Consider the following 27,336-nt stretch of genomic DNA (forward strand, 5'->3'; position numbering starts at 1 on the left):
TTTTGGGGACCCAGAGCAAGGAGGCCCCCGGTGCAATGCTACCATCACCAGCCCGGTTTCTGCTGAGCCCTGACGCACTCTCCACAGGGATGGGGAGGCTCCGGCCGGCACGGGGCAGCCCGGTCCCCACCCCGCACCCGTCACACCAGCTCACAGGGGAGGAATTGGCTTCCTGCAGCCCCATCCGGCCCGTCCCCCTCCCCGGGGTGACGGAGGGGGACAAGGACAGGACTTCCGCCGAGCCCCACGTCAGGGGACTCAGATGGTCTCTTGGGAAACCACTGGGGTGAGTCAAGCTTGGCAGGGACGGGGACAGGTTTGGGGTGAATCACCGGCCCCGAGAGCCAGGCGGGCCCGTGACTCGCCGCCCCTGGAATTCAGGGTGCCAGGACGGGGTGAGGAGGCAGCAGGCGCTGCAGCGGCCCCGCGACAGGATGCGGCCAAATCACAGGTAGAAGGAGAAACGGCACCTCCCGGTTGAGCCTGGGATCCCCGCTCGGGGCCATCCCCACGGACAGGGAGCGGTGACCTCGCCTCGGGGACTCCAGCAGAGCATCGCAGGACCCCGTTTGCCGGGGTGAAAGCCCGGGGTTGGGGTGCAGGTGCATCCCAGGGGGTTGATGCTTCTCCCCGTGTCCTAGTCCTGGTGTTGTCCCCAACCTGTCTTGGTTGAGGGCCCCAACGAGGGATGGGGACTGTGGCCACCGTGGGTGCCAGCCCGGCAGCGGTCGCCCCAGCTCACCGCATCTACTGGGGCTCGTTGGAGGGGAGCGTTGTTGTCCGAGGCTGAAATATGGGGGGGGTCAGCGCCATTTCAACGCCCCCCGGCCCTGGCACGGCAGGCGTCCGGCAGCTCCCCCCGCTCCAAACCCCAGGGATGGAAAAGCCTCTTCCATGCTCCAGCAATGGGATGGAGAGACAAGATCGGCCCAGCCCCGGCACCAGCAACTGGAGCAACTGGTTTAGCTGGGTCAAAGTGGAGCATGGGGAGTCGCAGTGGCTGAAACCTGTTCCAAGATGTGTGTAAACCTCCTGGCATGTCCCTCGCTGCTCCCGGTTTGGTAAGAGTTTGTCCTGGGGAGCTGCCAGCACGGACATGCCGGGCATGCTCTCCCCACGGCCGGCACCGCAGCAGCAGGGAGCCCGGCCGCAGACCCCGGGGCCGACCCCTCCGGTGCCCACACGATACCCCCCGCAGCAACGGGGTTCACCCCTGGGCACCCAGTTCCAGCCAGTCCCTCTGCTTGGGAAACACCTGGCCGAATCCTGATCTCCAGGGAGGTTTGGGGTTTAATAAGAGCGGGGCAGAGCCCCTCCGAGCACAGCCGGAGCCCTTGGGGGGCTCGGCACAGCCGCGGGGTCGGACACGCTGGCTGTGCCGGTGCCCAGGCCATGGCGGCCCCGGCTCTGTGCCGACTCGGGGACCGGCGGCGGGTTATTTTTAAGCTGGGACGGCGATGCCTGTTCCCGTCACGGGCAGCTGCTGCCCAAGTAGGCAGGCGACACAGCCCCGGGGAGCCGGCTTTCCCGGAAGGGGCAGCCGGATCCTGCCTGCCGGAGAGAGGGGCGCAGGGCCTCCGCCGCCGCCAGCCCCCACGCGACACCGCCGAGTGAGTGCCACCGGGGTCCCTTCCCGCTTCCCCCCAGCCCCGGATCTGGCCTCTGCTGGAGGTCACCAGCCCCAGGTCCCCCTCCCCACCCCACACCAAAAACGGGAGCTGTGTCCTGCTGGGACGCAGCTCCTGAGCCTCCACCTGGGACCCTCATTTCCACCCAGGACCCCCACTTCCATCCAAGACCCCCCCCTTCCATCCAGGACCCCCCACTTCCATCTGGGACCCCTGCTTCCATCAGGGACCTCCCCATTCCATCCAAAACCCTCCCTTCCATCCAGGACCCCCACTTCCATCCAGGACCCCCCTTCGCAGCCACCTCAGCTGCCCCAAGTGCAGGACAGGGGCTGGACCCCCAAAACCCTGCACATCACCCCAAACCCTTCAGGCCCTCCCCCCAGTACAGAGCAAGGCGGGGAGGCACATGGGGTAGGGGTACGGGGTGGTTTTGGGGTCCCCAGCCATGGCGTTTCCCAAGCACAGGGACAGGAAGGAGATGGAAACAGAGGGAGCAGGATATAATTAGCCCCAAATTAGGGCTGGAATCCGGGATAAAGAGCCCGGCACCACCCGGCTCTTGCGAAAAGCCACAACGCTGCACCGGCAGCTCCCCAGCAGCCCCCCCCTGCTGTGGGGGGGGGGGTGTCCGATCGCGCCCACTTGAGTTTGGGGGCTCAGCACTGCTGCTGCTGCCCCCGGGGATGCCGGTGGTGGGGAGGCCGTGGTGGGTTCAGCCCCACGCCGCCCCCGCCACACGGATGCGGGGCCGTAACGAGAGCCGCAGTAGGGCCGGGATTATCGGCGTCGGCGATGCCAGCTCGGGAATCTGGTTTCTTGGCCGAGCCGTTGCTGGAGCAACCTCTGGGCTGGGATTGTGGTTTTTTTTTAATTTGACAAGAGGCCTTTCTGTGTGCGGGGAGTGGGTGGCCCCGGGGGGGGCCTGGGCTGAGTCACCCGATAGCCCCCACCGGCTCCCCCCCGGCCACGGCTGGCTCCCGGTGCGAGGACGAGGACACCGGATACCCACACCTTATCAGCCTGGGGGAGGAGGGTTGGGGACGGATCCGGCAGCGATACGGCACGGCACGGCACGGCGGCGCTGACAGATGGGGGATGCCGGCAGGCGCCGAACGGGTGACGCCGCTGGGTCAGACCCCAGGCGCCGCGGTGGGTGCCACAAGGCCCGCGGCTGCGAGCGGGGCTGGGGCCCGGCGCAGGATCACGACCCAGGGCTGGCCACCCCACACATCCCCGTGTCCCCTGGCATCCCGCTGCCCCACAGGGCCAGCCTCAGCCATTTGGGGGGCAAGAAGGGACACTCGAGGTTTAGCATGGGGATATGGAGCCCCCCAAAATGACGCTCGGCATCGCCACCCGTCCCTCCCCTGCCCACCGCCGCCCCATAGGCACCGGCGGGGCTGGAAACACTCCTCTGCGCCATCCCGGGGCAGCGCAGGTTTGGGCTCCCCGCATCCCGGCCCCCGCGAAGGCGGCGCGGAGCTGCCCCGGCGGTGCCAGCCGGGCTGTCCAGCCCCGGTATCGGATCCTCCCGGAGGGAGGGGGCTTGGAGCTTATTTAACATCCCCGGGCTGACCCAGCCTGACGCACTCGGAGCAGCGGGCGGGCGGCGCGGCGGGGAGCTCAGGTGAGCGCAGGTCCCGGCCGGGGCACAGGTGACCTGTGAGGGGGGCAGGTGGCTGCAGCGCCCTCCCACAGGAGCACCCCATCCGGTTTGGGGGAGCAGCGGGGTGTCCTGAGACCCCCATGGCCCCGCTGCCAGCCCTCTGCCCAGCACCAAGCATTCAGAGTGGAGGTCACGGCATGCGACGCTGCCGGCAGGGGATGGGGCAGGGGGTGGCTACGATTTGGGGGCTGCCCCTCACAGCAAGGGGGGCTGGCGGTTGCCCCCCGTAACGCAGCAGGTGCCTCCCCGCAGCCGGAGCTATGGCATCGCAGCTGGAAGGAGCCATGGAGACACTCATCAATGTCTTCCACCATTACTCGGGCAAAGAGGGGGACAAGTACAAGCTGAGCAAGAAGGAGCTGAAGGAGCTGCTGCAGAGCGAGCTGGGCTGCTTCCTGGAGGTAGGGACCAGCTGTACTGGGGTGCAGGGAGTCCCCCTTTCCCTCCATGCCCTGGGGCAGCAGCGTCCCAGCAAGCTGCCGAGCCCCAGGGCTCACCCTGTAACCCCCCCGCCCTCCCCCAACAGACCCAGAAGGACACGGGTGCCGTGGAGAAGATCATGCAGGACCTGGATGAAAATGGCGACGGTGAGGTGGACTTCCAGGAGTACGTCGTCCTGGTGGCTGCGCTCACCGTGGCCTGCAACACCTTCTTCTGGGAGAACGCCTGACCCAGGCCAGTCCCCACCCCGCAACAGCCGGCCACGGCGTCCCCAAAATGCAGAGCCCCCTGCCACCCCCCCAGCTCACTCTCCACTCCCCAGCACACCCAGGGGATCCCACCTGGGATCCAGCTCCACAATAAAGGCACCGACCCAGTCTGAGGCACGTTGTCAGCTCCTTCATTTCCAGGGTCGGGGTTTCTACCCTGTCTCCCTGCTAGTGCCCCCAGGGATACCAGGCAGCCTTCCCTCTCCTGAGCCACGGGGTCACAGGGAAAAGCCACCCTGGGTCACCCCAAGTGCCTGGAGACATCCCTGTCTCCACCCTGCTCTGGCTCCTCCATCGCACCCTGCGCCCCACCCTGCCCCAGAGCCTGGCATAAACCCCAAATCACCCCAGGGCACAGCACAGCTGGGGCAGGTGACCCCGGCCTGCAGCGGAGTGTTGCAGTGCAGGACATGGGGGTGCAATATGGGGGGCATTAGGGTCTGGGGGGGGGGAGCTGGCTGCAGGCTGGGACTTGTTGCCGTCCCGCCACGGGCGTGGGCACCGCGCCCCATGGGGCTGGATGAACCGGTTCTTATCTCCTCACCCAGCGGGCCTCCAGCCAGCAGCCCCCACGCTGAGGCTCGGCCCAGCCTAGCCCCCGCGCAGGGCCGCCAGCGCCATCGTCTGCCGGGGCTGGAGCCGGCCCCGGTGCTCCCCAACCACCCCGCGCAGCTCTGGGCCCTCACACCCCAAACCACACCCGGTGGGGGCCCACACGGGGGCTGCCCCGCTAGAAAGCGGGGAGACGTTAGGGACAGCCAGGCCACAGGCATGGCACGGCACTGGGTGGGGGGACCAGAGGCACCCTGAGACCTCCTCCAGTATTCTTAGAATCACAGACTGGTTTGGGTTGGAAGGGACCTTTAGAGGCCATCTAGTCCAACTCCCCTGTAGTGAGCAGGGACATCTTTAACTAGATCAGGTTGCTCAGAGCCTCATCCAATCTGATCTTGAGTGTTTCCAGGGATGGGGCCTCCACAACCTCTCTAGGCAACTTGGGCCAGGGTTTCACCATCCTCATTGTAAAAAATTTTTTCCTTATATCCAGTCTAAATCTACCTTCCTTTAGTTTAAAACCATCTCCCCTTGTCCTGCCGCAACAGGCCTTGCTAAAGAGGTTGCCCCCATCCCTCCTTTAGACCCCCTTTAAGCACTGAAAGGCTGCAATAAGGTCTCCCCGCAGCCTTCTCTTCTCCTGGATGAACAACCCCAACTCTCTCAGCCTGGCCTCGCACCAGAGGGGCTCCAGCCCTCGGGTCATTTCTGTGGCCTCCTCTGGATCCACTCCAACAGTTCCATGTCCTTCTTGTGCTGAGGGCTCCAGAGCTGGATGCAGCGCTGCAGGTGGGATCTCACCAGAGCAGACAGGCAGAATCCCCTCCCTTGCCCTGCTGGCCAGGCTGCTGCTGCTGCAGCCCAGGATATGGCTGGTATTCTGGGCTGTGAGCGCACATTGTCAGCTCATGCCCAGCTTTTTGTCCACCAAGAGCCCCAAGTCCTTCTCCACAAGGCTGCTTCTCAATCCCATATTTGACACCTCTATCCAGGCCAGGCCCTGCCGGGTGGCCCCTGGGAGACTGGGCCCTGCCGCAGAGGTTCACACGCCTGCCGTACTCCTGATGACCGGGGATCGGTCCTGCCGGAGCCCGCCCAAAACGCAGCTGACCCTCCGCCGCCACCTGCCTGAGGGACTCCCCCTCAGGACGGGAAGGACCCCCCCGCACCTTCCCGCCCGCAGCCTGGCCCCGCCCACCCCGCCCCGAGCCACCAATAGCCGAGGGGGCGTCCCCTTGCGTCAAGGCTTCCCCGCCCAATAGTAGGGGGCGTGGTGACGTGCCGGGCTTTGCGCCTGCGCCCTGAGCGCCGCCGCCGCCGCCATTTTGGCCGGTGGGAGGAGGGAGGGTGCTGCTGTGGTTGTTGCCGCCATTTTGTCGCCGGGTGTTTGAGTGCAGCGGGAGCGGGCGGAGGGCACCGGAGTCAGCCCTGCATCCCGCTGTACCCGCCAGCCGGTCAGTCAGCCCCACCGGAGACCTGGCGAGCGTCTGCTTCGGTGAGAGGGGTTGGCCTTTGGCCGGAGGGCTGCGGGGAGGCTCTGTGAGGAAGGCCGCGGGGTCCCCTCAGGCGGCCGGGGGGGCTGATCTTTGCCTTTTGGGGGTGGAGGGGGATGCCGTGTTCGCTCCTGCCCAGGCTTTATGCACGCAGGGCCGGGCTTTTTCCCCTTCCCCGTCTCGTAGGGCAGCTGTGGGACGGGGCCGGGTGGGCGGCCTAGAGCTGGGCCTGGCCTTCCTTCTCGTCTGAGGCGGGCTTGTGGGAGCGGGGTTTCCTCTGCGAACTGCGCTCTGGTGGTTGTTAAGCTAAAAACGCTTTTAAGAAGCATTTTTTTGCTGGGGAAAAAAAAAAAGGGTTCGGCTGCCAGTTGGCTCAATTTCTAGCCAACGGATCGTAAAACATTGTAACGAAACCTTTTTTTTTCAAAGTAGTTTGAGGGGGAGTAGCTTTCGGCGGTCTTCTAAGCATTACGTTTGGTACTAATTATAAAAAAGAAAAATAGATCTGCATAGTTACCGGGTTTGAGCTTAGCACATTTCAGTAGTATTCATTGCTGCCAAAGCACTCGGGCCTGAGCTGTGCTCCAAAGATGAGTAACAGCTGAGTTTAACTGCTTTTTCTGCTTTCGTGAGGCATGTAGCACGTTCTCATGTTAAAGAGCTGCATTAGGACTGTGGATGAGCTGCCTACCAGAGCATTAGATATTAAAAAGCCGAAGCGACTGCCCCCGTACAGTTCCTCTCTGTCCAAGTGGTGGCAGTCATCATGGGAGGATGGAATGTTAATATTTTTAAAGTATGTGGGACTTCTGTAATCTTGGAATTTTATCGCCAGGCGTACGGTATGTGTGTGTTTAAAACAAATCAAGGTTTCCATCTTTCTGATACGAAAAGCTTAGGAAGTGTGGCCGTATCACCTGATGCTGTACTAAACAAGATATTTGGGTGCCATTTTGACTGCTGATGGGCTGTAGTTTTGCAGCATTGCTTCTGCTAATGGTAAAATTTTCGCTTTCTAAAAAGACAATTTCTTAGTAAGAATGAGTTAGCATAACTTGCTGATTTATTAAATCTGCTGTATCATGGTAGTGGCCTAGAAAACTTACTAAAAATGCGTTAATAGAATACCCATTACCTGCCCTGTTCTCGGTTCTCTCCACCAAAGGAGCTGGAATGCCAGGGGGGTTTTAACATATAGTCAAGTAAGCATGAGATATCTGTGCTGTTTTTTAAATCTGGTTCTTGTGTTTTGCAGATTCTCTTGACCTGAAGATGGCTGCACAGTCAGCACCGAAGGTTGTGCTAAAGAGCACCACCAAGATGTCTCTGAACGAGCGGTGAGGAAGCCAACAGCAGCTTCAGCTCATAAGAAATTTTTTTACTTAATTATCACTGTCCGGTGTCCAAAAACCAACGTGGTTTCTGCCCTCTTTTAACCTCACTAAAACAAGCAGATGGCTATGCACCTCTGTCTTAAGCTGCAACAAATGTGGTACGCAAGGTTAAAAGGGCAAGTGTTTTGGAGAAATTTATCCATAGCAGTTAATATTAAACTATTCAACACGTAAATATGGTGGGATGTGTTATAACAAAAGAGAGAAACCTCACACCCTCCCTTTTTCTTCCACATGTTTTTACATTTATATAGTTGACGCTGCAGCATGGTAGCATGTTACCTAAGCTGCAGCAGGCTTGCTGCTTTGTCCGAGGCGGACACACGTGCATGTGGTCTGGCCTGTAAGAGGCATGCAGCAGGCCATTAAACAAGCCCAAAGGCCCTTTAACAATGTTTTGGGCCTTGTAAGAGGCAAATGCTTTGCTTCATCTCCATCTCTCTCTCTTCTTGATTTCTTTATTTCTTCCGTTGAGTATTCTTCTGTTTTTCCATGCCATTGAGCTCTTGCGCTTCTACAGTGACAACTAACAACGATGCTGCAGTTACGTGTCACTTTCTTACTAATCACCCTTGGATTAACTACGTTAGTATTATTGAACGAGGGATAAAGGGAGCTGTTTGCATGCAGTTCCTGCTCTAGCAAGAGCAGCAGGGAGATGTGGCCTGACCCGGTGGTCGGAGCTTACCCCAGGGAAGATGAGTGGTGGGGTGCAGTGCAGGGAAGGTTTGCTGGCCCGTTTCATTCTGGTCAGTCCATATTCCTCATCCGTAAGTGTTTTCTTTTGCAGTCTTGTGTAGCTCCCAGGACACAGTAGAGAGCTGATGGGTTGCTACTAAGGAGGCTTGGCATCTTGCTGTATCTTCTGCTCCTATATAGCTCGTACAGACAGAAGATTCTTTGTGCACCAAAAAAATTGCCAAGTGAACTGTTCATGTAAGTGAGCACACTTGGGTGGTGGCATTTCTTACGGCACCAGTTCCGTGGTGCGCCAGAGGCACACGGGTCTGCTTTCAGGACGATGTGTTTTGTAAAGCTGCCTTCTGGCGTGGAGTTTCTACACAGTTGTCTCTGATCTTTGAGGGTTAATTTGGCTTTTGCAGTCAGATTTCAGTTTGCTTTTCTGTTTCTGTGATGTCCTCTCCCATCTGTCATGATCATCTCTGCTTATTGCTTGTTTTCATTCCTTCCGCCATTTCTAAAATCAGTAACCTAAAGCTTTATCACTTCTGAATTAATATACGACATCATTTCTGAGTTTCCAGTTCTTGCACACTTGTGGAAAACAAGGAATACGTAATCACATATGACGTGACCTAAGTACCACTCTTTACGTAAGGTTCATGGGATCTGGAGATCCAGTCTTGAGAACCATGAAATGCCGATAAATGTATGTAATAAAGCTTTATTTAAACACCCATTTTATTCGACCTTGAAGCTTTACTAACATGCTGAAGAACAAACAGCCGATGCCAGTGAATATTCGGGCTACCATGCAGCAGCAGCAGCAGCTAGCCAGTGCCAGAAACAGAAGACTGGCCCAGCAGATGGAGAATAGACCTTCTGTCCAGGCTGCTTTGAAGCTTAAACAGGTGAGAGAAAGTGGCGTATTCTGGGGCAGCCCCTTGATGCCTGTCACCACCAGACAGCTTTTTCAGGTTATGGTGGATTTTGAAAAACGCTCCTGAAAGTTAAAAATGAGAGACCTAGAAGGGACTTGCAGAAAAATCCCACTTTTCGCTTCAGATAAGTAATGCTTTGTCACTTACTGGTTAATATTACTGAGCTGGGAGGGTTTTGTGCTGGCTGTTCATATCTCCTCTCTATTTTTTCAGAGAAATGTTCTCATTCTGAGTTTCTGGATCTGCCGAGTGCTTCATCTCGCAATCTAGCTGCAGTTACAATTGCTGCAGATTGTTTCCAGTACTTACTGTCCAGTTGAGGCTGGTTGCTCCCATCCCCAACTCCTCCCTGTCTTGGTGCACTCCCTCGATAGCAGCTGGCTGCGAGGAACAGATGAACAAACTGATTTCGTTTTTTGATTGCTCGCGAATGCTAGAATGCAGGCCTGGATTTAAGGCATAGAACTGCATTCTCCTTATAAAGAGTCTTTATTGTTCCACGTCTTGGTGATGAGTACTGCAGATAACGGTGTGTTCCTCAAACTGCCTTGTCGGAGGGCAGAAGACCTAAGCGAACACGCGAGATTTTGATTTCTCTGCTGCCATCAGTGTGCTTCTCCATAACTCTGGACTTACGGAAGGGGCAGGGGTCAAAATGCCGCTACAACAGGAACCTCAATAACATACAGAAGAGTTGTTTGTTTAGGGCCGGCTCGTTGTCAGACTCTAGGGGTTTTTGCAAGTTTTGAAGCTTATGTTAAAATGGGAAGGCTTAGATTAGCTCAAAATGTATGTGTAGGGCAGAAATTGAAACATGCAGTAGCGCTACGTGGCTGTGCAGCGAGTTCGAGTGGCGGCACTGCACGACTCAGCTACAGCAGTAGTTCAGTACGATCCTGTACGTTATCTCGCACATGAGGAGAAAACCCTGGAAACTTCTTAGCTGAGCAGCTTCACCAAATAGCTGGAATACTTAAACCGGCCACACATGGTCGCATTCTGGGCTTATTCACTGATAAGGAGGAATGCAGCTGCTTTTTAAGACCTCTTGAGACTTCTGTTGTAAAAACAGACTGTGGTGCCAGTTAGCGTTGCAGAGCTTGTAAACAAAAGCTCTGGAAAGGGTAGTCTAAATTATTTTCTGCTTAAAAAAAAGATTGAAAAGTTAAGAATTTCCCAAGTGGTAAGTGAAGTTTCTGCTTGCTGAACTGAGGCGCCACAGAAGAACAGGGAAGAACGAGTCTTTTGGCTTAGCTCTTAAACCCATTTGATTTTTATGTTGGGCCTAGGTGTGCTTTCACGGTCTTCTGGAATTAAATGCAGCAAAGGAGGGCCATGGAAGGGCTTTGTAGGGAAATTTGGAAACCTGGTTTACTTTGAGTTGCTCTTCAAAGATTGCAGGTTGCTCTGGAAATTGATGTGGTGGTTGGATTTTCACAAGCGTTGGTATCACCAGGAGCTTTTCTGCCCCTTCTGGCTGTGCTGTGTCCAGAAGCTCTGGGGAACACTGACCCCCATGACGGGTCACCGGGGCTTCAGAAAGGACCTCTCAAAACTCCTGCGGAGGAGCACTGCTCCTGCTAGATTCCTGGGTTTGTGTTTTGCATCCTCTGTGTCAGAATGCACAAGTGTTTACATAAATCTGCTGTCTGCTTTTTTTTAATGTAAAAACATTTATACTGACTGTGGTTCTAGACATGCATTTACTGAGTAGCTGGAGCAGACCAAGGTGCTACCGCTCTGAGGTAGAGGAGAAGGGCGAGCACTCTTAGGCTGTTTCAGTGCAGAGTCCAGCAGCTTATCTTAAACTCTCATGGTAAGTGACATAAATGAATAATTGGATGCGGAACGTACACATGCTTTCTCATTCCTGCCAGTGAGGCTGGGCAAAAGAGGCTGACACTTTAGGCTGCTATGTCTGTTGGAAAAGTGAATGACTATCTAAATTCTGAGGTAGTAAAGCTTAATCTTGCTACAGCTACAGAAGAGACTGGTTTTAGAGGAACCAATTTGGCTGTCTGCAGGCTTGGGACCAGTAGACGAGGAATAACTTGAAGTGTAGTAAAATATAGCCTTTATGGCGGCTCCTGTCACCTTTAGGGCCGAGAGCTCTTTTTCATGAGGCAAGTGTGAAGGTTCCCACTGTTGCTTCTTAGCTCCTTGCAGGGTTCAGCGGTGCCTGCAGAAGCTGTAGCCTGCCCTGCGGAGACCAGATTGGTGCCTGTTGGCAGTGCTGGGATGTAAATCGGCGGGTCAGCAGCTGCTTCGTGAGCAGTCGGGCCGGCTCTGCAGCGGTTCTGGTGTAGGCGTTTGAGGACAGGCGCTGCGACGGCTGGCCCGAGGGAAGCCGGCTCTGTCTGAAATGGAGTCTGGTGGCTGGACATACGTGACATGGAGAAAAGGAAAAAAGGAAAACACTTCAAAAGCCAGATACACAAATATGACTTATTTTGCTGTCTGGTGAGGGTAAATTTCTTCAGTATAGTTTTCTTTTCGTAGCATAGATGGAAAAGTTGCTGGTTTTCCTAGCTGTGGCCTTAATCTGGGTGGAAGCCCGGCCTGGCTGGGGCAGGAGGCCACTGGGAATGGCATCCATGGTGTGTGGCTGCACAGATGGCACTTGCTCTGCAGAGGTAGGTTAGGCGTGTGCCACGGCAGGGGTAATTGCTTTCTGTCTCAGGGATTTGCTTGGACTGTCACCTTCCAGCAGAAGGGATTAGTGGGCTGCCTTGTGGATTAAGTGTCTGCTTTGATTTGAACTGAGCAGCGCTGCTAAAAATGGAGAAAAATATTTCCTTCCAAATCTCCAAACTTTCTTGTCTCTGCACAAACACTTGCTTCCAGGAAAGGTCTGTGTCCTCTGACCTTCACAAATTATCCCTCCCAGAGCAGATTTTGTTGTCTGTCTTTGAAGCTTGATTATATATTGCAGAGAGCCGGTGACCTGCTATTTTATTTTTAAAAAGAAAAAAAAAAACACACCGCTTTTACGGATAGGCGATCACTGCGCAGTTTGTGGTGGAAGTCTGAGATTGCTGCATGACTTTCTTCTTTCTTCAAAATCTTCTATTCCAGAAGAGCTTAAAACAACGCCTCGGTAAAAGTAACATTCAGGCACGACTAGGCCGGCCGGCAGGACCCCTTGCTCGCGGTGCCATGGGAGGAAGAGGACTGTCTATGGGGCAGAGAGGCTTGCCGCGAGGAGCCATGCGTGGTGGCCGGGGAGCAAGAGCTCTGCTGAGAGGAGGAGTCGCACTCAGAGGTCGGTACCGCGGCTCAACTGGAGCGGCTTATGCGTCAGTAACGCTGGCTTTTCGGCAGCGTGACTCCAGTTCTGCTGCTCGGTTGGAAAAGGAGTTTGTGATTTGAATTCCCTTTCGCTGTTGAAGGTCAGAGCCTGCTTCGCGGAGGACGAGGTATATCCCCTAGGATGGGCCTGAGAAGAGGAGGCCTTAGAGGTCGCGGTGGCCCTGGAAGAGGTGGTCTGGGCAGAGGCGCCATGGGCCGTGGAGGACTTGGTGGCAGAGGTGAGTGTGCCAAGCTTCAGGAGCGACACATTGCTGCTGAATAAGTAGAAATAAGCTTTATTTCTTTTTCCTTTTTAAGGCTAGCATGCGGAAGTACATGCAGCCCCAAACCCCCTCTATTTTTTAATTGGCTTGCGGCATAGGGCTGATTAAATTTTCCTTTCCTGAAATACCTTGCTGCTTCACCAAGGTCCTTGACCGTGTCGGTGTCGCTGGAGGGGTTCTGGGGACCCTCAGCGAAGCTCCTCCTCTCCTGCAGCTTGTCACTGGCTGCATGTGCTTTGAACAGTAGTCGAGGCAGTGAGTAATCTTCCAGGGAATTGAGGAAGACTATGCTGTCTCCTCGCACTTAAGCAAATGATACAGAGGCTGTGTAAACCGAGACTCCTAAAATAATTAGAGAGGAGGGAAAAATTTAACAGAGGAGAAAGCCTAAACCCCTGCAAAATAAACTTGAATTCAGAGTCTGAAACTGAGTCAAGTCTTGGGTAAATGAACTCTATTTTCAACAACAAATCAGAGAAGCAGTAAAGCAGGAGCGCAAGAGGAAATACAGGAGACAGCTGTTGATGGTAGGGTTGTTAATGTTTCAGGCAGATGTTTGGTTAGAACATGAGCCAAACGCTCTCTCCTGTTACTTGGGATTGACCCAACGTTTGTAGGAGTTAGAGCAGACAGTTACCGGGAAGCTGCCTATCTCTTGACAGCTTTGGCTTGTAGCTTCAGCTTTATTTCTTAGCCTGACAAATAAATGCTGATCGATGTGGGCTCTTGGGTATCCTACTTCTGAAGCAGTCTGAAAACCTCTCGATTTGAAGTACTTGTCTGTGGGAAAAACTTCGCTCATAATAGTTAATGGCGTTGCTGCTTTGCCAAAATCTTCAGCCTTTCCCAGCGATATGTAGGCTCTCGGGGTACGCTCCGTGGCAGCGAAGTGTGCAACATGGAGGTGGGAGGCTGAGCTAAGAGTGTAGCTCTTAATCGTGGCTCAAACCTCCGTCTGGGCTTTTAGACTGAAACAGGAGCAGCCCGGGGAGCTAATCCAGCGTGGCAGAGCCGGACCTGCCGCAGGAGCTGGAGGTCGGCTGAGGGGTAGGTGCTGTGGCGATGCCGCAGCGCTTCCCCGTGGAGGTGCTGGAGCAGCTCTGCCGAGCGCGGCGTGTGGTCCAGGCGCTGAGGAGCGGCGGCCGGGGCTCTGCCCTCGCGGCAAACCCCGAGGCTGGGTCTGGGGGAGTGCGTAACCGTCATCTTGTCTCACTGTAAGGTCGCGGCATGGCGGGCCGGGGACGAGGGGGCTTCGGAGGTCGCGGCAGAGGCAGAGGACGAGGAAGAGGATCGGCACGTCCTGCGTTGACCAAGGAGCAGCTGGACAACCAGTTAGATGCGTACATGTCTAAAACGAAAGGACACCTCGATGCTGAGCTGGATGCTTACATGGCTCAGACAGACCCGGAAACAAACGACTGAAGGTCGTTCCGAGAGACTGTTGTTGAAATTAGTGTGTTATGTCGATGCCCATAAGCTAAAAATGGAAACCCTGATTCATGCTGGAAGGACCCGCAGGAATAGGGAGCGGCCCTGTTCTACCGAGAGATCAGACTTTAGTGTGTTCCTTTAACGTTTTGATACTCTGTTGTATGAAACCTTTTTTTGGATTGTTTTTTATGTCTGTCTTTCTTTTCTTCTTCTTCCCCCGAGTACTCCAAACACGAATGTGACAGATCTGGTGCCGTTAGTCTGGTGACATCGGCGCTGGTGACCCGGTGCGGCGCCCGCGCTGCGTTAGGTGAAGCGCCCGGCGGTGCTGGGATCGCGTGTTCATGTGCCTCTTGAGCTCCGCGGCCGCGTTTTGGGATCGGCCCTGTCCCCAGGCGTGACCCAAGGGCCAAGTTCACACCCGCCGTTCAGTTTTTAACCCATCTCAAGCAAATAAAAAAAGACAAAAACCCTTCCCAGCAGGGCGAACAGTTGGGCCAGGCTTAGGTGTAGCACTCCTAGGCAAGCCGATCTTTTTTCGCACCAAAACTTCCTCTTCTGTTGGTAGCCAGTGTCCTGTTAATGCCAGGTGCACAGCTCTGCCCAGGTGAAAATTCCTTGGTTTTGTGTTGGGTTAGTTTGGTTTTTTTTTTCATTTAGAGATAAAATTTTAGTTTCCTTTGCATTGCATTGGAACAGATGGCACCAGTGGTTTCTGTACCTGCAAGGAAAGTGTTTATTTAAAGGAATTGGAAGCAGGAGCGTAAAATTACAGCTGTGATGGCAAAGTGTGGTAGAACTGTCCGTTTTAAAACACGGGGTCCAGAATTCATCTGTCACCTTTTGGTGTAACCAAAACTGCGTCCTCTGGTCAGACCAACTGCCTGCACTTCCCCCCTCCATGGGTTTGGGGGTCTCTTTCCCCCCCACCCCTCAAGTTTTAAGTTCGGTCATTCTGTGAACTGTTCCAGTTTCAATGGAATCTTGTACTTCTGGTTTGTTGTAACAAAGGAGAAATAATTATAAAAGCAACACGGAGTCTGGATGACTTTTTTTTCCCCCCCTGGAAATGGGATTTTCGTGCTCTTCTTTTTCTGGGGTGGATTTTTGCAGGGGTTTTTCTGCTCTTCCTCTGTTTTTGTGGGGTGAATGTCCAGGGGCAGAAGGAAGCCGAGGGCAGGCTGTGTCCTTTGCTGTGAGGGGAGACACAGAGAGATGCCGTACAGCCTGTACAGAGAGCGTGTCTCCTGCCGGCCTGGGGCCCAGGAGGCCGGCTCTGCCTCCCCTTCCCTGCAGCGCGAAGCCGCTGCCTCCGGCCTCCTTCCCTGGGCTGTCCTGCGGCAGTGGTCTGAGGCGGGGGGGAAGGACAAGGGGACCCCCTGTGCCTCCTGAGGTGGGGGGGAAGGACAAGGGGACCCCCTGTGCCTCCTGAGGTGGGGGGAAGGACAAGGGGACCCCCTTGTGCCTCCTGAGGTGGGGGGAAGGACAAGGGGACCCCCTGTGCCTCCTGAGGTGGGGGGAAGGACAAGGGGACCCCCTTGTGCCTCCTGAGGTGGGGGGAAGGACAAGGGGACCCCCTGTGCCTCCTGAGGTGGGGGGAAGGACAAGGGGACCCCCCTGTGCACCCTGATGGGGGGGGGAAGGACAAGGGGACCCCCTGTGCCTCCTGAGGTGGGGGGAAGGACAAGGGGACCCCCTTGTGCCTCCTGAGGTGGGGGGAAGGACAAGGGGACCCCCTTGTGCCTCCTGAGGTGGGGGGAAGGACAAAGGGACCCCCTGTGCCTCCTGAGGTGGGGGGAAGGACAAGGGGACCCCCCTGTGCCCCCTGAGGTGGGGGGAAGGACAAGGGGACCCCCCGTGCACCCTGACGGGGGGGAGGAAAAGGGGACCCCCCGTGCCCCCTGAGGCGGGGGGGAAGGAGAAGGGGGCAGGCCCCCTGTGCCCCCTGAGGTGGGGGGAAGGACAAGGGGACCCCCTGTGCCCCCTGAGGTGGGGGGGGAAGGACAAGGGGACCCCCTGTGCCCCCTGAGGTGGGGGGAAGGACAAGGGGACCCCCCTGTGCCCCCTGAGGTGGGGGGAAGGAAAAGGGGCCCCCCGTGCCCCCTGAGGCGGGGGGGAAGGAGAAGGGGGCAGGCCCCCTGTGCCCCCTGAGGTGGGGGGAAGGACAAGGGGACCCCCTGTGCCCCCTGAGGTGGGGGGGGAAGGACAAGGGGACCCCCTGTGCCCCCTGAGGTGGGGGGAAGGACTAGGGGCCCCCCTGTGCCTCCTGAGGTGGGGGGAAGGAAAAGGGGCCCCCCTGTGCCTCCTGAGGTGGGGGGAAGGAAAAGGGGCCCCCCTGTGCCTCCTGAGGTGGGGGGAAGGACAAGGGGACCCCCTTGTGCCTCCTGAGGTGGGGGGAAGGACAAGGGGACCCCCCTGTGCCCCCTGAGGTGGGGGGAAGGACAAGGGGACCCCCCTGTGCCCCCTGAGGTGGGGGGAAGGACAAGGGGACCCCCCTGTGCCTCCTGAGGTGGGGGGAAGGAAAAGGGGACCCCCTGTGCCTCCTGAGGTGGGGGGAAGGAAAAGGGGACCCTCGTTCCCCTGAGGGGGAGGAAAAGGGACCCCGTCTGGGCGCCGGCGGGGAACGACGTCGCATCCCTCTGGGAGCAGACAGCCGCCCCGCCCGCCGTGAAAGCGCGGCCGCTATTGGTTAACGACGCGACAACCGTCTGTCACGTTGTTTGCTATTGGTTACGGCGCACCAGCGCCTCACGCGCTCCGGCTTCTCCTTTTGTTGTTGTAGCAAACAAGTTGCAAAGCGGCGGCGGGAGCGGGCAGGGCCGCGGGGAGGGGAGCGGGCAGGGCCGCGGGGAGGGGAGCGGGCAGGGCCGCGGGGAGGGGAGCGGGCAGGGCCGCGGGCAGACCGAGGACATGCCGCGGGAGCCGAGCCCCGAGTGAGGAGAGCCGGGCGGCGGAGGTGAGTAGCCAGCCCGGCCCCGGTGTTTCCCCTCTACCCCAAGACCCCAGCCCCCCTGTACCCCGGCTCCCACGGGCGTCCCCACTCGTGTCCTCCCACTCGAAACCCTGCGTCCAGCCCGTCGCCCCTCTCTGCCGATCCCACCTGCCTACTGCGGCATCCCCCGGCCCCCCGCTGTCAGCGCAGTCGCCCCCGTTAAGCCGCCGTGCAGCGCTGCCTGGGCGCGGGGGGACCAGGCAGGGCGCGGGGGCACAAGGACCCCCACCCGCTCAGGCAGCCCCCCTGTGCCTCGCCCCGCTCTCCTCCCGCCCGGTGCCCCAAACCCCGCTCCGACGCTGCATCAAAACCAGGGGAACACCCGTTTTCAACCTGCGGGCGACCTCAGGACAGAGGTGGGCCACTGCCCCTCGAAGTCCTGGGAGTTGGGATGTGGCGGGGACGGCCCGTTGGCACCTGCTTTTCCAGGGCATCCCTCCTGCTTCCCTCCCTGCCTTCCTCAGCCTCCCTCCATGAGCCAAGGCTTCGAGTACGGAGAGCATCCCCCTTCCCAGCCCGGGGAGCCGGAGCTGGGCTGGGGGGCAGAAGCCGGGCTGGCAGCGGGGAGGCACAGGCAGGAATGAAGTCCCCACCCAGGCACCCGCCAGTCCCTTTGTCCCTGCCTTTGGGATTATCTGGGAGCAAAGTTAGCAACCCTGGAGCCGAGGAGATTAGGCCGGAGTCCGTGTCCGTGCGGGGACTGCGGGAGCTCGCGTCCCCCCAACCCACGCTGCTCGTCCCCCTCCTGGGCTGGGACTCCGGCGCTGGGGCTCGGGCTGCGGGATCAGCGAGGTATTTTTATGGCAGGAGCGATGCGGGGTGGGGAGGAGGGGAGACCTCGATCCCAGCCCCGTGCTGCGGCAGGAGGAGCCCTGACAGGTTTGTGAAAAGCCCCCAGCCGCGTCCCCTCAGCTGGGACAAAAGACTCGCACAGAAATGTCACTTTCCATCTGGAGCGGGGCGATGAGGCGCCTCATTATTCCTCTGGTTTGCTCCGACGCCGGGGCAGGAGGGGCCTTTTTGGGGTCCGCTCTGCCTGCGGTGCCGACAGGGACATCCTCCGGGAGCGCCCCTGGCCGTTCCATCTCCAGGGGGGAGCTGGAGCCTGGGAGAAGCCATCTCTGGCCCCAGCTCACCCCAGTTTCCCCCAAACCAGACCAGGCTGCGTTTTGGATGGGGCTGGAGATGGCCCTGGCCCTTTGAGTCTTTCCCGGAGCGGCTGGCATTGGCCTTGGGGTCCAGCCACTGGAGCTGGGGGGAACTGGGACTGACGCTGGGGCCCCTGGACGCTCCTTCCAGGGCGATCCTGGACAGCTCCTGCTCAGAGAGTCCCCGCCACCCTCTTTCACCTCCTTTGGCCTTAAAATTGAGCCCTGAGGCAGGCAGGGCCCCTAGGGATGAGCAGGCTGGCAGAGAGCAGGCAGGAGTGCTGGCATCAGGGCAGCACCAGGACGGGTGCCCGAGGCTGTGTTAGCACCCATGGGGTGAACCCCATGGCCTGGCGGGGTGCTCAAGGTTGTGCCCCAACCACGGAGGGCTCGGCAGGACCCCTCCAGCATCCCTGGAGGTGTCCCCATGGCCGGCAGCATCTGGCTCATCTCAGGCCGGAGGAGCCCAGCCAGCGGCATCGCTCCGGCAAGAGAGGGGCCATGGCCCGACGCCCAACGGGGGGGACGAGCAGGCAGGGCGTTGGCAGGACAGCTTGCCTCCCGTCCCACGGATAAGCGGCGTGGCGCAGGAGCTGACGGTTTGTTGTGTCTGTTGCGTCTGCCGCCGGCCCAAGGTTTTTTCCCAGACCCCGGAGCATCGCACCCGCTGTGCTGCAGAGCCGGGACCCCACTGCGGTGGCACCGCAACAGGCGCGCCGCCCCGGCACGGCCACGGCCGGGTTGGGGATGCTCGCGAGGCCCTGGCACGTGTGCGTATGCATGCGGTTCTTGGCGTGTACGCAGTCTGGCAGGGGAGGCAGGAAAGGGAGAAGCCCAGCAGCGAGCGAGGGGTTAAGGAGCGGCGCCAAGCTGCGGCTCTGTTTAGTCTGGCCCCTGCGCCAGCGATGGGACAGGCAGCGGCGGAGCACGTGTCCATCGCCCCGGCCCAGAGCGAGCGCTTGCATGCGTGCAGGCGCCCTTGCACGCTGCGTACAGGCAGGCATGCTCCCTGCCGGGCCAGTGGTGTGACACGGACAGCGTCCCCACATCTGTGCATGCTGCCGAGCCTTGGCCCACCTCTGGCTCTGCCGCCGTCAGAGCCACCCGCCACGGGGAGCTGGGGACACCCTGAGCATCCTGGCATTGCTGTAACCCCTGTGCCTCTTCCCACCCCGGACAGGGACCGTGGAACCCAGGTGTCCGGGCTGGCCCCCCCACTCCGAGGTGACATACGGCTTTGTCCCGCGTCCTCCTTTTCTGCCACGTGCCGTTTTGGGGGGCTGTTGCGTCCCCGGTGCCACACAGGGGCCACGTCCCCCCCTTGCCAGCACCGACCGCCCTGTGTCTGCCCCGTGGGCACCGGCACCCCGTACGGTGCTTAACTCGCGGCTTGGCGGCCGTGCAGGCGAGGGCAGGGGGGACAGCAGGTCCCCTGCCGCGGGGTGACAGGCAGGGCCGTGCCGTGCCGTGCCTTGCAGGGGAGCAGCGCCATGTCCCTCGGCGCACCCACGAGCAGCGACGCCTGCCTGAGCATCGTGCACAGCCTGATGTGCCACCGGCAGGGCGGGGAGAACGAGACCTTTGCCAAGCGGGCCATCGAGAGCCTCGTCAAGAAGCTCAAGGAGAAGAAGGACGAGCTCGACTCGCTCATCGCCGCCATCACCACCAACGGCGCCCACCCCAGCAAGTGCGTCACCATCCAGCGCACCTTGGACGGGCGGCTCCAGGTAACCCCGCCCCACCAGCCTTACAGCCCCCCATGCACCCCAAGGCCCTCCTGGAGCTGGGGCACCTGGGTGTTGGGGTGCCCCATGACCCCTGAGACCCCACGGCCCTCCTGGAGCTGGGGCACCTGGGTGTTGGGGTGCCCCATGACCCCTGAGACCCCACGGCCCTCCTGGAGCTGGGGCACCTGGGTGTTGGGGTGCCCCACGACCCCTGAGACCCCACGGCCCTCCTGGAGCTGGGGCACCTGGGTGTTGGGGTGCCCCACGACCCCTGAGACCCCACGGCCCTCCTGGAGCTGGGGCACCTGGGTGTTGGGGTGCCCCACGACCCCTGAGACCCCACGGCCCTCCTGGAGCTGGGGCACCTGGGTGTTGGGGTGCCCCATGACCCCTGAGACCCCACGGCCCTCCTGGAGCTGGGGCACCTGGGTGTTGGAGTGCCCCATGACCCCTGAGACCCCACGGCCCTCCTGGAGCTGGGGCACCTGGGTGTTGGGGTGCCCCACGACCCCTGAGACCCCACGGCCCTCCTGGAGCTGGGGCACCTGGGTGTTGGGGTGCCCCACGACCCCTGAGACCCCACGGCCCTCCTGGAGCTGGGGCACCTGGGTGTTGGGGTGCCCCACGACCCCTGAGACCCCACGGCCCTCCTGGAGCTGGGGCACCTGGGTGTTGGGGTGCCCCATTACCCCTGAGACCCCACGGCCCTCCTGGAGCTGGGGCACCTGGGTGTTGGGGTGCCCCATGACCCCTGAGACCCCACGGCCCTCCTGGAGCTGGGGCACCTGGGTGTTGGGGTGCCCCATGACCCCTGAGACCCCACGGCCCTCCTGGAGCTGGGGCACCTGGGTGTTGGAGTGCCCCATGACCCCTGAGACCCCACGGCCCTCCTGGAGCTGGGGCACCTGGGTGTTGGGGTGCCCCACGACCCCTGAGACCCCACGGCCCTCCTGGAGCTGGGGCACCTGGGTGTTGGGGTGCCCCACGACCCCTGAGACCCCACGGCCCTCCTGGAGCTGGGGCACCTGGGTGTTGGGGTGCCCCACGACCCCTGAGACCCCACGGCCCTCCTGGAGCTGGGGCACCTGGGTGTTGGGGTGCCCCATGACCCCTGAGACCCCACGGCCTTCCTGGAGTTGGGGCACCTGGGTGTTGGGGTGCCCCATGACCCCTGAGACCCCACGGCCCTCCTGGAGTTGGGGCACCTGGGTGTTGGAGTGCCCCATGACCCCTGAGACCCCACGGCCCTCCTGGAGTTGGGGCACCTGGGTGTTGGGGTGCCCCACGACCCCTGAGACCCCACGGCCCTCCTGGAGTTGGGGCACCTGGGTGTTGGGGTGCCCTCTGATCCCTGAGACCCCACAGCCCTCCTAGAGCTGGGGGGGACCTGGGTGCCCCACGGCACCCCATGCAAGCCCTCCCCAAGCTTGGGGGACCAGGGTGCTGGGATGCCCCAAGACCCCCCAGCCCTCCTGGAGTTGGGGAACCCAGGTGTCCTGGTGCCCTCCCCAAGTTGGGGGAAACCCAGGGCCCCAGTGAAGGGGACCCCACCAAGGAGGGGTGCGCAGAGGGACCCCCACCGCATCGAGCCTGCAGCTCCGGGCTGGGAGCCACGCTGACTTCAGCGTCTGGGCTCGCACCCACCCACCCACAACCGCCACTGCTCCGGGGACGGGGGGACGGGGGGACGGGGACAGGCAGAGGTCCCCACCGTGTTGGGGCAGATGCATGGAGGCAGGGGCAGCTGCAGGCAGCGCTGTGTGCGTGTGGCCCCCCTCCCCAGCACTGGCATCCCCCGGCGACTCGGCCCCCCTTCCCAGGATGAGTCACTGTCTGGCAGCCTGCGAGCGGGAGCTGGGGGGGGGGACAGCGGGGGGGTTGTTATGTCTGGAGCCGGGGAGGCGCAGGGGGAGCCCCCCGGCCGCCGCGGGGTCCCGGCCCGGCGCCAGGCCCTGCGCCAGGGGGGGATGCTGGGGGGGTCTGGCGCCGGACATGCGTTTTGCGGTACTGTGCAGGCGGGCTGGAGGCTGTCAGCCAAGGCTGGGGCGGGGGGGAGATCGGGAGTTGGGGACCATCCCCATGCCCCCACCTCATCGCTCCGGTGTCCCCGTCCTGTCTCCCGCAGGTGGCCGGCAGGAAGGGGTTCCCTCACGTCATCTACGCCCGGCTCTGGCGTTGGCCCGACCTACATAAAAACGAGCTGAAACACGTCAAATTCTGCCAATTTGCCTTCGATCTCAAGTACGACAGCGTCTGCGTCAACCCCTACCACTACGAGCGCGTGGTGGCCCCTGCCATCGGTGAGCCAGTCCCTCCGGGACCCCCAGGAAAGGGGTGGGGGGGGGTCAGCCCGGTCCCCCCAACAGCACCCATAACACCCCCCACACACCCCCCATTTCTCCCCAGCAGGTCTGAGCATCCAGAGCACAGGTGAGACCCTGGCACAGGGCCGGCGGGGAGCACCCCCGGAGCCAGCATCCCCTCCCCACAGCGGGTCCCCGTGCCCCCCATGGTCTCCGGTGTGTGTCCCCCCCCCTCCCCAGTGCCCCCCACGCGCCTGGTGAAGGAGGAGTTTGTCCATGACTGTGTGCAGATGGAGGTGCCACCCGGCCGGGAGCAGGGGGCCAAGCGGGCGCCGCGTCTGCCCCCCGCCGAGCCCTACCACCAGCCGCTGCCCCCCCTGCAGCTCCCCGAGTCCCCCCGCGTCCCCGGGAGCCTCTACCCCACGCTGCCCATGTCACCCCCAGGTAAGGCACCCCCCCCATTAACCCCCATCCCCTGGGAAGGGTTTGGGGGCATCAACCTGAGCCCCCTCACTCCAACCTCCCCCACCCCCCAACAGTGGCCCCCGGCAGCTCCCTGCTCTCGCTGCCCCACGGCGAGGGGCTGCTGCAGATCGCCTGCCCCACGCCTCCCCCAGCCACCCCGGCGCAGCCCCCCCCGCAGAACGGCTACCGCAAGCTGCCCTACCACAGTGAGTACCGGGGGCACCCCACGTCCCCCTGGCTCGGCGGGGGTCCCGCATGGGGAAACACCCCTCCCCCGGCCACCCTCTCTCCTGCCCCAGGTTCGCCAGCGAGCTGGAGCGGTGCAGCCGTCTACGCACCGAGCCTGGGGGGGCCACAGCCCACGCCCCCACCGCAGTCCAGCAGCCAGAGCCACCCGCAGCCCCCGCTCCACCACCCCAACCACTACTGTAGGTCTGGGGGGGGATTTGGGGAGGGGAGGGGTGTCTGCAAGGTCCCAGCCCCTTCGCTGCGCTGACCCCATGTCTCCCCAGGGCCCCCACTCCATAGCTCCGGGCCGTACCAGCAACCGGTGTCCACCCACCCCGGTAAATGGCCCCCCACCCTAATTAGCACCCTGGTGATCACCCTCTCCACGAGCCATGGGTGCCCTGACAACCACCCCCCCCCCAAATCTGCCTCTTTCCCCCCCAAGGGCCGGAGTTTTGGTGCTCCATCGCCTACTTTGAGATGGACGTGCAGGTGGGGGAGATCTTCAAGGTGCCATCCAGCTGCCCCGTGGTCATCGTGGACGGTTACGTGGACCCCTCAGGGGGGGACCGCTTCTGCCTGGGGCAGCTCTCCAACGTGCACCGCACCGACGCCAGCGAGCGGGCCCGGTGGGGCGGGGGGCGAAGTGGGGGGCGGGGGGGCCGCGGGGCAGTGCCGAGGGTGGGTGTGGGGCAGGATGGGGTGGGGGGAAAAAAGGGTGGGAGTCAGCTGCGGGGTACGGGTGTGAATGGGGGATGAAGGAATGGATGGGGTTAATGGGGGGCAATGTTGGGGGGAGGCGTGGGGCAGAAGGGTGGGCAAAAGGGTTCACAGGGGCGCAGGGGTGATGTACAGGGTGGAAGGGGGATATTGGGGGAAAATGGGAGAAAATAGGGAGTAACTGGGGGATGATGCGGCAGAAGGGGGGAAGTAGGGGTAAATGGGGAATAGATGGGGCAGAAGGGGGATCTAGGGGAAAAATAGGGGTAACCAGGGGATATAGGGAACAGATGCGGGATGATGGGTCAGAATGGGGGAATAGGGGGCAAATGGGGGATATATGGGTCAGCAGGGGGGAATAGGAGGCAAATGGGGCATATATGGGTCAGCAGGGGGGAACAGGGGGCAAATGGGGGATATATGGGTCAGAAGGGGGGAATAGGGGGCAAATGGGGGATATATGGGTCAGAAGGGGGGAATAGGGGGCAAATGGGGGATATAGGGGTCAGAAGGGGGGAATAGGGGGCAAATGGGGGATGATGGGTCAGAAGGGGGGAATAGGAGGCAAATGGGGGATATATGGGTCAGAAGGGGGGAATAGGGGGCAAATGGGGGTATATGGGGCAGAAAGGGGAATGTGGACAGTGGGAAATGGGCAAGGTACGGGACTGAAGGGGGATATAGAGGGCAAATGAGAGATGTTCAGGGCGAGCGGGCGGATATAGGTGGCTAGTGGGGGGTTTTGGGGGCAGCCAGGGGGGCGCCGGTGCTGACGGTCTCTGGGGGACAGGCTGCACATCGGGAAGGGCGTGCAGCTGGAGTGCCGGGGCGAGGGCGACGTGTGGATGCGGTGCCTGAGCGACCACGCCGTCTTCGTGCAGAGCTACTACCTGGACCGGGAGGCGGGAAGAGCCCCCGGGGATGCCGTGCACAAGATCTACCCTGGTGCCTACATCAAGGTGGGGCATCCCCGCGGGGGGGGGACCCCAAGTCCCCAGGAGGGAGGGGTACCAGGGGTGGAGGGACCCCCATGGCCACGTTAAAGGGGGCTCTGGGTAATGGGTTCCCCATGCTGGGGGGCAACAGAGGGACCGCAAGGATGGAGGGAACCCCGTGGCCACGTTAAAGGGGGCTCTGGGCAATGGGTCCCACATGCTGGGGGGCAACAGAGGGACCCCAAGGATGGAGGGAGCCCCTTGTCCATGTTAAAGGGAGTCCCAGGCTAAGGGTCCCCAATTCAGAGGGACAATGGAGGGGCTGCAGGGATGGAGGGATCCTATGCCCCTGCCAAAGGGGGTCCCTGGGGCATTCCCCCCCCCAATTCTGCCCAGCTCAGGGGTCTCCCTGTGTTGCCCCTCCAGGTATTTGACCTGCGCCAGTGCCACCGCCAGATGCAGCAGCAAGCAGCCACGGCCCAGGCTGCGGCCGCTGCTCAGGCTGCCGCCGTGGCTGGCAACATCCCGGGGCCCGGCTCGGTGGGAGGCATCGCGCCCGCCGTGGGTGAGTGACCCCCCCGGGGCTGGGACAGGAACCCCGTCCCGTGTCCATGGGGATCTCCCACCCACAGCCGTGTCCCTCCCGGACAGGGCTTTCGGCGGCGGCGGGGATCGGCGTGGACGACCTGCGGCGGTTGTGCATCCTGCGGCTGAGCTTCGTCAAGGGTTGGGGGCCCGACTACCCCCGGCAGAGCATCAAGCACACACCGTGCTGGATAGAGGTGCACCTTCACCGCGCCCTGCAGCTGCTGGACGAGGTCCTGCACACCATGCCCGCTGCCGAACCGGGCCCCTTGCGCTAACCCCCACCCCTCTTAATTTAATTTTTGTAAGAAAAAGCCAAAAAAAAAAAAAGAAAAAAAAAGAAAAAGCAGAAAGCACCAAAAACACGTGGCAGGGGCTGGGTTTAACCGTTATTTAATGAATGGGTTTGGGGTTTGCCGCCTGGCGCTCTCTGGCGCTGTGGAGGGCAGGGGGTGTGGCTCCAGCTGCGCATCCAGCTGTGCCCGCGGGGGCCCGCCCGGGACTCCATTTCCCAGCAGCCCCCGCGCCGCGGGGCGGAAGTGACTTTCCCGCCCCGGCGGACTCCATTTCCCGGCGGCCCCCGCGCCGCCGCCATTTCCCGGCGGCCCCCGCGGCGTTGAGCGGCGCCAAGATGGCGGCGGGGAGCGGCGGTGGCGGCGGCCCGGCGGCGCGGGAGCTGTTCGCCGAGGGGCTGCTGCAGTTTCTGAGGCCGGCGGTGCGGCAGCTCGACGGGCACGTCCACGCCGTCAGGTCCGGTAGAACCGGGAGGAGGGAGGAGGGGCCGGGGCGTCTGTGGGGAACGGCGGGAGCGGGGCTGAGGAGGAGGCATGGCGGCGGGAGCGGGGCTGAGGAGGAGGCATGGCGGCGGGAGAGGGGCTGAGGAGGAGGCATGGCGGCGGGAGAGGGGCTGAGGAGGAGGCATGGCGGCGGGAGAGGGGCTGAGGAGGAGGCATGGCGGCGGGAGCGGGGCTGAGGAGGAGGGAGGTACGGCCCCGGTGGGGTGGCGGGAGGCGGTTTTGTGGGGGATGAAGAGCTTTTGGAGCACCTGGGGGGGTTATGGGATGCCTGTATGGGGAATTGAGGGGTGTCTGAGCTGGGCTGAGGGGGCTGGAGGTGCTGGTAGGGGGCATTAGGGGTCTGTAGTGGGGAGAGCTAGGGGTGTCTGAGGGGGTGCGGGTGGGTGAGGTGAGGGAGTCAGGGGCAGCTGGGGGGTGCGGGTTCCCTGTCAGAGGGGGAGTAGGGGTGGGTTTGGGTCTGGGGGTGAGGGTTTTGTCCTGGCCACTGAGCCATCCCCTCCGCAGGGAGAGCCAGGTGGAGCTGCGGGAGCACATCGACAGCCTGGCCACAGGTGAGGCACGGCGGGGGGGCGCGTGTGTGTCACCTGGCTTGGGGGGACACAGCAGGGTTTGCCCCACATGCCCTGGGCCTGCTCCCACTCTCTGCTCTCTCCCCAGAGCTATGCCGCATCAATGAGGACCAGAAAGTGGCGCTGGACCTCGACCCCTACGTGAAGAAGCTGCTGAACGCCCGGCGCAGGGTGGTGCTGGTCAACAATATCCTGCAGAACGCCCAGGTCAGCACGGGGAATCCGGGGGGTTGGAGGTTGCAGCGTTTTGGGGGACCCCAGCCCCAATCCCGTTCTGACGGCTGCCGTTCTCCCCCGTACAGGAACGGCTGCGGAGGCTGAACCACAGCGTGGCCAAGGAGACTGTGCGGAGGAGGGCCATGCTGGAGGCGGCGGGCGGCTACCCGCAGGGTCTGCCCGGCAAGTGAGACCCCACCCTGTGGCAGCAGCGGGTCGGATCCGCCTCGTGCCACGGCTGCGCCGACAGCCCCGCGAGCCGGGCCGGAGCGGCCCTGGACAGTGATGGGTGCGACTCCGTAAGGACAGCGAAGGGGAACGGGCTGCCGGTGAGGGGAGCAGGTATCCCTGGTTGGAGCAGCGCTCTCCTGAGCATCCGCAGCACGGGGAGGGGGTGAGAAGTCCTGCGCAGTGAGGCCGCAGCTCTTCAGCTGCAGCTGAAGGAGCCGGGGGAACCCGAATTGTATTTCCAGATTTGTAGGTGCCGTAATAAAAGCGAGCGTGTGTTGCTTAGGGGCTGGCGAGGCAGTGCCTGTAACACTCCCTTACGTTGATGTGCCTTGGGGAAAGGAGAAGC

The 27,336-nt window shown here is 61.1% G+C and overlaps 4 protein-coding genes across 15 annotated transcripts; all 4 read left to right on the top strand.

Moving 5' to 3' along the window:
* The first annotated feature begins 206 nt into the window (after positions 1-206).
* Positions 207-4,120, top strand: S100A1 (S100 calcium binding protein A1). 5 transcript variants are annotated; one of them, XM_064474996.1, is made up of 3 exons: positions 207-286; positions 3,550-3,698; positions 3,824-4,120. In XM_064474996.1, the coding sequence occupies exons 2-3, from the start codon at positions 3,558-3,560 to the stop codon at positions 3,965-3,967; spliced, it is 285 nt and encodes a 94-aa protein (XP_064331066.1). In that variant the 5' UTR covers positions 207-286; positions 3,550-3,557; the 3' UTR covers positions 3,968-4,120. The 5 variants fall into 5 exon arrangements, with proteins under 5 accessions (XP_064331066.1, XP_064331067.1, XP_064331065.1 ...); XM_064474997.1 differs by lacking the exon at positions 207-286 and adding an exon at positions 351-451; XM_064474995.1 differs by lacking the exon at positions 207-286 and adding an exon at positions 1,474-1,610.
* A 1,752-nt stretch (positions 4,121-5,872) lies between these two features.
* CHTOP (chromatin target of PRMT1) lies at positions 5,873-15,106 on the top strand. 4 transcript variants are annotated; one of them, XM_064475344.1, is made up of 7 exons: positions 5,879-6,057; positions 7,311-7,392; positions 8,888-9,041; positions 11,576-11,704; positions 12,147-12,333; positions 12,461-12,598; positions 13,863-15,106. In XM_064475344.1, exons 2-7 carry the CDS (start codon positions 7,328-7,330, stop codon positions 14,063-14,065), a joined length of 876 nt encoding a protein of 291 aa, XP_064331414.1. In that variant the 5' UTR covers positions 5,879-6,057; positions 7,311-7,327; the 3' UTR covers positions 14,066-15,106. The 4 variants fall into 4 exon arrangements, 3 of the variants coding, with proteins under 3 accessions (XP_064331414.1, XP_064331416.1, XP_064331415.1); XM_064475346.1 differs by lacking the exon at positions 11,576-11,704 and having other exon boundaries at positions 5,880-6,057; positions 12,150-12,333; XM_064475345.1 differs by lacking the exon at positions 11,576-11,704 and having other exon boundaries at positions 5,882-6,057.
* Positions 15,107-16,900: 1,794 nt separating this feature from the next.
* LOC135318184 (mothers against decapentaplegic homolog 4-like) lies at positions 16,901-25,541 on the top strand. Of its 5 annotated transcripts, XM_064475135.1 has the most exons (13): positions 17,005-17,030; positions 19,395-19,438; positions 19,693-19,941; positions 22,067-22,241; positions 22,351-22,371; positions 22,485-22,688; positions 22,784-22,915; positions 23,009-23,137; positions 23,222-23,275; positions 23,383-23,566; positions 24,448-24,616; positions 25,019-25,157; positions 25,244-25,541. In XM_064475135.1, the coding sequence occupies exons 3-13, from the start codon at positions 19,705-19,707 to the stop codon at positions 25,453-25,455; spliced, it is 1,656 nt and encodes a 551-aa protein (XP_064331205.1). In that variant the 5' UTR covers positions 17,005-17,030; positions 19,395-19,438; positions 19,693-19,704; the 3' UTR covers positions 25,456-25,541. The 5 variants fall into 5 exon arrangements, with proteins under 5 accessions (XP_064331204.1, XP_064331208.1, XP_064331206.1 ...); XM_064475134.1 differs by lacking the exon at positions 19,395-19,438 and having other exon boundaries at positions 16,901-17,030; XM_064475138.1 differs by lacking the exon at positions 19,395-19,438 and having other exon boundaries at positions 16,901-17,030; positions 24,539-24,616.
* Positions 25,480-27,272, top strand: SNAPIN (SNAP associated protein). The gene is made up of 4 exons (XM_064475142.1): positions 25,480-25,927; positions 26,479-26,525; positions 26,632-26,750; positions 26,846-27,272. The coding sequence occupies exons 1-4, from the start codon at positions 25,578-25,580 to the stop codon at positions 26,948-26,950; spliced, it is 621 nt and encodes a 206-aa protein (XP_064331212.1). The 5' UTR covers positions 25,480-25,577; the 3' UTR covers positions 26,951-27,272.
* Positions 27,273-27,336: the final 64 nt, after the last annotated feature.

Source organism: Phalacrocorax carbo, chromosome 28 (genome assembly GCF_963921805.1).
Source record: "Phalacrocorax carbo chromosome 28, bPhaCar2.1, whole genome shotgun sequence".
Lineage (NCBI taxonomy): Eukaryota > Metazoa > Chordata > Aves > Suliformes > Phalacrocoracidae > Phalacrocorax > Phalacrocorax carbo.

Bases quoted from the DNA above. Each gene is read 5' to 3' on its own strand.
- S100A1 (XM_064474996.1), top strand. From the start codon at position 3,558: ATGGCATCGCAGCTGGAAGGAGCCATGGAGACACTCATCAATGTCTTC. The intron at 3,699-3,823 runs GTAGGGACCAGC...CTCCCCCAACAG, and splicing joins AGCTGGGCTGCTTCCTGGAG to ACCCAGAAGGACACGGGTGC.
- LOC135318184 (XM_064475134.1), top strand. From the start codon at position 19,705: ATGTCCCTCGGCGCACCCACGAGCAGCGACGCCTGCCTGAGCATCGTG. The intron at 22,242-22,350 runs GTGAGCCAGTCC...TCTCCCCAGCAG, and splicing joins CGTGGTGGCCCCTGCCATCG to GTCTGAGCATCCAGAGCACA. The intron at 23,567-24,447 runs GTGGGGCGGGGG...TCTGGGGGACAG, and splicing joins GACGCCAGCGAGCGGGCCCG to GCTGCACATCGGGAAGGGCG.
- SNAPIN (XM_064475142.1), top strand. From the start codon at position 25,578: ATGGGTTTGGGGTTTGCCGCCTGGCGCTCTCTGGCGCTGTGGAGGGCA. The intron at 26,526-26,631 runs GTGAGGCACGGC...CTCTCTCCCCAG, and splicing joins CATCGACAGCCTGGCCACAG to AGCTATGCCGCATCAATGAG. The intron at 26,751-26,845 runs GTCAGCACGGGG...TCCCCCGTACAG, and splicing joins ATATCCTGCAGAACGCCCAG to GAACGGCTGCGGAGGCTGAA.
- CHTOP (XM_064475344.1), top strand. From the start codon at position 7,328: ATGGCTGCACAGTCAGCACCGAAGGTTGTGCTAAAGAGCACCACCAAG. The intron at 11,705-12,146 runs GTAGGTTAGGCG...CTTCTATTCCAG, and splicing joins ATGGCACTTGCTCTGCAGAG to AAGAGCTTAAAACAACGCCT. The intron at 12,599-13,862 runs GTGAGTGTGCCA...TCTCACTGTAAG, and splicing joins TGGAGGACTTGGTGGCAGAG to GTCGCGGCATGGCGGGCCGG.